The sequence below is a fragment of the Mustelus asterias genome, chromosome 28, assembly GCF_964213995.1.
Source record: "Mustelus asterias chromosome 28, sMusAst1.hap1.1, whole genome shotgun sequence".
Taxonomy (NCBI): Eukaryota; Metazoa; Chordata; class Chondrichthyes; order Carcharhiniformes; family Triakidae; genus Mustelus; species Mustelus asterias.
In genome coordinates, this window is record NC_135828.1 from 17490331 (window position 1) to 17497774 (window position 7444).

A 7444-nucleotide genomic window follows, 5' to 3' on the forward strand; every position below is an offset into this window, starting at 1 on the left:
ATAATTTTATACACCTTAATTACGTCATCCCTCAGCCTGCTCTGTTCTAAGGAAAACAGCTCTTGTCTGTCCAATCTGTCCTCATAGCCACAATTTCCAAGTCCTGCACTTGTTCCACATCAATTATGTCCTTCCTGTAATGTGGTGACCAGAACCGTACACAAAATTCCAGCTGTGGCCCAACCAGCATTTTATACAGTTCCATCATCATAGAATCCCTACAGTGCAGGAGGCGGCCATTCAGCCCCTCGAGTCTGCACCGACAACCATCCCACCCAGGCCATATCCCCGTCACCCCACATATTTACCCCGCTAATCCCTCTAACCGACGCATCCCGGGACACTAAGGGGCAATTTTAGCATGGCCAATCAACCTAACCCGCACATCTTTGGAATGTGGGGGGAAACCGGAGCGCCCGGAGGAAACCCACGCAGACACGAGGAGAATGTGCAAACTCCACACAGACAGTGACCCGAGCCGGGAATCGAACCCAGGTCCCTGGAGCTGTGAGGCAGCAGTGCTAACCACTGTGCCACCAAACATCCTTGCTTTTGTGTTCAATACCTTACATTCCCAATGCTTCCTTGTCCACCTGCCTGCCACCTTCAAGTACCTGTGGACATACACTCCAACGTCTCTCATTTCCTCAACCCTTCCCAATAGCCAGAATTTTACCGTCCCGCCTGCCATGGGCATCAATTCAGGCGAGGGGCAGAACATGAAAAGGTTGGTTGACCTCGGGCGGGGTTTTACGGTTTCGAGACGAGCAAGGCTCCTGCCCAATATCTTCCTATTTACTGATTATTCCTTTGCTTGGTTTTTGCCCTTCCCAAATGCATTACCTCACACTTTTCCCAATTGAATTCCATTTGCCATTTCTCTGCTCAATTCAACCAAGCCAGTGATATCATTCTGGAGTGAACAACTATCCTCTTCACTATCAAATACACAGCCAATTTCTGTGCCATCTGCAAATTTCTCAATCATGCCTCCCAGATTTAAGTCTGAATCATTAATATATACAACAAACTGTAAAGACCCCAAAACTCAGTCCTGTAGAAACCACTTTCCATTTGCAAAACCATCCATCGACCATTATCCTTTGTTTCCTGTCACTGAGCCAATTATGAGTCCAACTTGCCACCTTCCCCCGTATCCCATGAGATCTCACTTTTCTGACCAATCTTCCATGTGGGACCTTATCAAATGCCTTACTGAAATCCATGTGGACAACATCCACTGCACTACCCTCATCAATCCTCCTTGTTACTTCCTCAACAGGTTCTATTAGGTTAGGAAGACACGATCTTCCCCGAACAAAATCATGCTGACTAGCACTGATCAATCTTGCCTTGATGAGGTTAATCTGTACTTAACAATGAGAGTTGTTACACTACCTCTTTCTTGCAAGTCACTGAATCAAGACATTCAACTGGTGAATTAAAAAATTCCATTAACATTGTTGAATTGGACATTTAAGAGTATACTTGAGTGCTACATAGCATAATGGATACTTTTTAAAGTTTATCTATTAGTGTCACAAGTAGGCTTACATTAACACTGCAATGAAATTACTGTGAAAATCCCCTAGTTGCCACACTCCGGCGCCTGTTCGGGTACACTGAGGGAGAATTAAGCATGGCCAATGCACCTAACCAGCACGTCTTTCAGACTGTGGGAGGAAACCCACGGGGAGAATGTGCAGACTCCACACAGACAGTGACCCCAGCCGGGAATCGAACCCGGGTCCCTGGCGCTGTGAGGCAGCAGTGCTAACCACTGTGCTATCGTGCGAGATGGTTAATATTTGTTGGTGTAAAATCTGACATTCAGAGACTGGAAATACAGACAAAGTGTGACGATCCCAAACTCTCTCAGTTCATGGCCAGAGAGGAATCTCATGACTGAACCAAAATTAAACTTTATTTAAACTTTTCTTAATATTTCCTTAATATTCTCTCCTTTAGTTCTGAAAGAGTGCTTTTGTTCAGAAGTACTTCAACAGGTTCCAGCAATACTTCACTCATTGTCATTCTTTCTAAGCATATTTGCAACCACAAAGAACCTTCCAGCTCTGCCTGATCTTGTCTTCACCCAACCACACTGGCAGCAATCAGAAAGGAGAACCCTCGGGAGATTTCCCCCTCCTTCATCTAAAGATGCTTCAGACTAAGGACCTCAGCTGAGATCTGTGAGCCCTGGGATCAAACGTGGTGTTGGTCCCAAATGTTTTCCCATTATTTTCATGTCTCGGACCGTGTGCGCATGCGCACCCCTCTTTCTCCCAGCGAACTGTGAGCCAGGGAGAGAAAGAAATGGGCAGATCATTCTGGAGGTGGCAGAACCAGACCATATCATTTACAATAGAGTTGCCTGTCCACCACTACCATTAGAGTCTCAGAGCCAGGAACCCCAATGTCATGGGGTTGCGATGCATGGTTCTGGAATCCCTACAACGTCTGGTATATTCAACCAATATAGACAAGACCATCAGACATCAGAGCAGGAGTAGACCATATGGATTCACCAGAATGACAAAGATGTCACCGGGACTGGAAGGTTTGAATTACAAGGAGAGGCTGGCTAGCTTGGGACTTTTTTCCCCTGGAACACAGAAGGATGAGGGAGTGACCTCATTGAGGTTTATAAAATCACGAGGGCTATAGTTAAGGTGAATAGCCAAGGTCTTTTCCCCAGGGTCAGGGAGTCCAGAATTAGAGGGCATAGGTTTAAGAGGAGAGGGGAAAGATTTGAAAGGGACTTGAGGGCAACTGTTTCACACAGAGGGCGGTGCGTGTATGGAATGAGCTGCCAGAGGAGGTGGTAGAGGCGGGTACAATTACAACATATAAAAGACATTTGGACAGGTAGGTGAATGGGAAAGGTTTAGAGGGATATGGGCCCAAACACAGGCAAATGGGATGGTTCAGTTGGTCGGCATGGTGGGTTGGGCCGAAGGGCCTGTTTCTGTGCTGTATATCTCTCTGACTCCATGACTGCTTTGCCATTCAATATGATCATGGCTAATCTTTAGCTTCAACTCAGTTCTCTCACCCGTTCCCCAAATCCGTGATCCCCCAACAAGCAAAGATCTGTCCATCTCAGTCTTAAATATATTCAACGATGGAGCATCCAGCACATTCTGTGGTAGAAAGCTCCAACAATTCACAAAGGATGACAAAATTTCTTCTCATCTCAGTCCGGCCCGTTACCCTGAGCCTGCAGTAGGCCCGTGTTCCAAATTCCTCAGCTGGAGTGGGGTGGAGGAAGCAATCTCTCAGTGTCTACCCTGTCAAGCCCCCCTCAGAATCATTGAGATAAAAGCAAAATACTGCGGATGCTGGAATCTGAAACAAAAACAGAAAATGCTGGAAGATCTCGGCAGGTCTGACAGCATCTGTGGGGGAGAGAATAGAGCCAACGTTTCGATTCTGGATGACCCTTCATCAGGGCTCTCCAGACTCATCGCTGCCCCCACCGGCCTGAGGCCGGAATTGAACCAGGGTCCCTGGCGCTGTGAGGCAGCAGTGCTAACCACTGTGCCGCCCCAGTCAATTTTCACTAATTGACCTCCCAGGCTGAGCGGCCATATTGCTTTAGCCAAGATTACAAATGATACCTGGCAGCCGTCAAAAACCTGAAGACGAGGGGAGCAAGAAATGTTGCTGTTGATGACAATGCTAACAGTTTTAAAGACACCTTCACTGAGTTTAAGGCTCACCATCAGCTCTTATTTCAGTAGGCCCGGAGCGACACACTGAGGAAGTCGGGAAGTTGGCATCAGCAAGCACTGAAGAATAAAACATTGGAGAAGAATTAGGGGCCTCCTGGTTAGCATATTACATAAAGCCTTGTGAACATCGAGTGCTGGGAATATACAGAGACAGAAAACCACATTCAGCTGATGATTCAACAGTTCATTTGCCACAATAGAAGGCTCCCAAAATTAAAATACTATTTGTTTAAGAAATGCAAGGTCAAACGGATTTTTCCACATGCAGTAACATCAAAACATCCCCAGATGCCAATGATTTTACAGAACATCATGGTTTAAATTCAGCCGTGCTCGCAAATGTCCTCTTCAGCTGCACGCATGGCATAAAAATGATGCTCATCTCTCTTGACGATGTCAATAGTACAGTTGCAATATTAATACAATATTTGAGACAGAGATGGATAGGTTCTTGATTGGTAAGGGGATCAAGGGTTATGGGGAAAAGGGAGAGAATGAAGTTGAGAAATTTATCAGCCATGGTTGAATGGTGGAGCAGAGTTGATGGGCTGAATGGCCTAATTCTGCTCCTATATCTTATGGTCTTAGTATAAGTGTTTGGATGCTTTACTTTGAAAGGTGAGGCAAGCTCCACATATGATTTAACACTATATCTGTGCATATCTGCTGCATGCACTGTATCTGAACAATGTAATTACTACAGAGAATTACTACATCGCAGTGGCGTAGTGGTATTGTCGCTGGACCAGTAATCCAGAGGCCCAGCGTAATATCCTGGGGTTCGAATCCCACCACAGTAGATGGTGAAATTTGAATTCAATAAAAATCTGGAATTAAAAGTTTAATGATGACCACAAAATCATTGTCGATTGTCATAAAAACCCATCTGCTTTAGGGAAGGAAATCTGCCATCCTTATCTGGTCTGGCCTACATGTGACTCCAGACTCACAGCACTGTGATGGGTAATGAATGCTGGCCCAGCCAGCGAAGCCCATATCCAATGAATACCATGGGATGTTGTTGTCACTGGCAAGGCCTTAAGTTGTTACTCATCCCTTGAACTGAATGGCTTGCCAGCTGTTTCAGAGGGCAGTTGAGAGTCAACCACATTGCTGTTGGTCTGGAGTCACACGTAGGCCAGACCAGGTAAGATTTCCTTACCCAGAAGGGACATTAATGAACCATAGAATCCCTACATTCAACCCATTGAACCTGCACCAATCCCACCCAGACCCCAACTCCGTAACCCCACGCATTTGCCCTGCTAATCTCCCTGACACTAAGGGTCAATTTAGCATGGCCAATGCACCTAACCTGCACATCTTTGGACTGAGAGAGGAAATCGGAGCACCCGGAGGAAACCCACGCAGACACGGGGAGAATGTGCAGACTCCACACAGACAGTGACCCAAGCCGGGAATCGAACCCGGGTCCCTGGTACCTGTGAGGCAGCAGTGCTAACCACCGTGCCGCCTAGATGGGCTTTTACAACAATTGGCGATTGTTGTCATGGTCATCTCGTCGTCCCCAAGACTAGCTTTCAATTCCAGATTTTTATTCATTGAATTTAAATTCCACTAGCTGCCGTGGTGGGATTTGAACCCATGTCCTTGGAGAATTAGCCTGGACCTCTCGATTAACTAATCCAGTAACACTACCATTCGGCCACCATCTCCTCCATAGTTCAGATGAATTTGCCCTCTTCAAAAGCATGGTGGTACATAGTGGACTGGATCGGATCAGTTACTTTCCACCTTATCTCTGAGAACTTTGTTCAGATCTTACCTCTTTTTCATGGGGTGTAAACAAGATGTGATGACAATGTTAAAGCAGTTATAACGTTTGCTTGTTTTTTTTCATTATTGTAACAAGTAGGCTTACATTAACACCGCAATGAAGTTACTGTGAAAATCCCCCAGTCGCCACACTCCGGCGCCTGTTCAGGTACACTGAGGGAGGATTTAGCACGGCCAATGCATCTAACCAGCACGTCTTTCAGACTGTGGGAGGAAACCGGAGGACCCAGAAGAAACCAGCACAGACACGGGGAGAACGTGCAAACTCCGCACAGACAGTGACCCAAGCTGGGAATCGAACCTGGATCCCTGGAGCTGTGAGGCAGCAGTGCTAACCACTGTGCCGCCTGTGAGTTTAATGATAAAAATACGACTTAGCAGTTTGTAACTTGATATAATGAGAATGGGATTGTGGTTTAAAGCTGGCTGTTTTTTCCCTCCTGATCAGCATTGCTTGCACCAACCAATGTAAACATTTAGACTGGACCCCAGTAAACAACAATCCCACAGAAAACTACTCAAACTAATTAAAACTTTCCTTACACTTTGACAGAACAGTACCACCCACAGCTTGGTTCACCGTGACCTCTGAATCACCTGGCAGGTTTCAACGGGGCTTTCAATACCAAGCTGGGAATTAAGTTCTGGGAATGTAACTTTCAGCCAACATTCGGTTAAAAAAGAGGTTGAGGTGATTTAGTGTGACATAATCGCACAGCCTGAGAGTGTGTAATCTCATGTAACAACGCAAAAGGAGTGGGTGGGAGGAGGAGGGGGTAGCAGGGGAGAGAAGGAGGAGGGAGGGAGAGGGGGAGAGGGAGGAGGGGGGAGAGGGAGGAGGGGGGAGAGGGAGGAGGGGGGAGAGGGAAGGGGGGAGAGGGAAGGGGGGGAGAGGGAGGGGGGGAGAGGGAAGGGGGGGAGAGGGAAGGGGGAGAGGGAGGGGGGAGAGGGTGGGGGGGGAGGGGGGAGAGGGTGGGGGGGAGGGGGGAGAGGGAGGGGGGAGCAGGGGAGAGGGAGGGGGGAGCAGGGGAGAGGGAGGGGGAGCAGGGGAGAGGGAGGGGGGAGCAGGGGAGAGGGAGGGGGGCAGGGGAGAGGAAGGGAAGGGGGAGGGGGGGAGGAAAGGGAAGGGGGAGGGGAGGGAGGGGGGAGAGGGGGGAGGGAGGGGGGGGAGGAGGGGGGAGGGAGGGGGAGGAGGGGGGGAGGGAGGGGGAGGGAGGGGGGAGGGAGGGGGGAGGGGGAGGGGGGAGGAGGGGGGGAGGAGGGGGGGAGGGAGGGGGGGGAGGGGGGGGGGAGGGGGGGAGGAGGGGGGAGGAGGGGGGAGGGGGGGAGGGGGGAGGGAGGGGGGAGGGAGGGGGAGGGGGGGGGAGGGGGGAGGGAGGGGGGAGGGGGGGAGGGGGGAGGAGGGGGAGAGGGGGGTGGGGAGGGGAGGGGGGAGGGAGGGGGGGAGGGGGAGGGGGGAGGGGGAGGGAGGGGAGGGGGGAGGGGGGAGGGAGGGGGAGGGGGGGAGGGAGGGGGAGGGGGGGGGAGGGGGGGAGGGGAGGGGGAGGGGGGGAGGGAGGGGGAGGGGGGGAGGGGGGGAGGGGGAGAGAGGGGGGAGGGGGGGGAGGGGGGAGAGGGGGAGGGGGGGAGGGGGGAGGGGGGAGGGGGGGTGGGGGGGTGGGGGGTGGGGGGGGTGGGGGGGGGGTGGGGGGGGGGGGAGGGGGAGGGGGAGGGGGGGAGGGGGGAGAGGGGGAGGGGGGAGGGGGAGGGGGAGGGGGAGGGGGGAGAGGGGGGGAGGTGGAGGGGAAGAGGGGGAGGGGGGAGGGAGAGGGGGGGAGGGGGGGAGGGAGGGGGGAGGAGGGGGGGAGGGAGAGGGGGGAGGGAGAGGGAGGGGAGGGGGGGGAGAGGGAGGGAGGGAGGGGGGGGAGAGGGAG

The 7444-nt window shown here is 51.3% G+C and overlaps 1 protein-coding gene across 1 annotated transcript in view; it reads right to left on the minus strand.

Moving 5' to 3' along the window:
• fuom (fucose mutarotase) overlaps nt 1-7444 on the minus strand; it is a 130555-nt gene that overhangs the window by 121409 nt on the left and 1702 nt on the right. The window contains exon 2 of the mRNA XM_078199629.1: nt 3723-3791. Coding sequence (XP_078055755.1) covers nt 3723-3791 — 69 coding nt within the window. The remainder of the gene's footprint in view (nt 1-3722; nt 3792-7444) is intronic.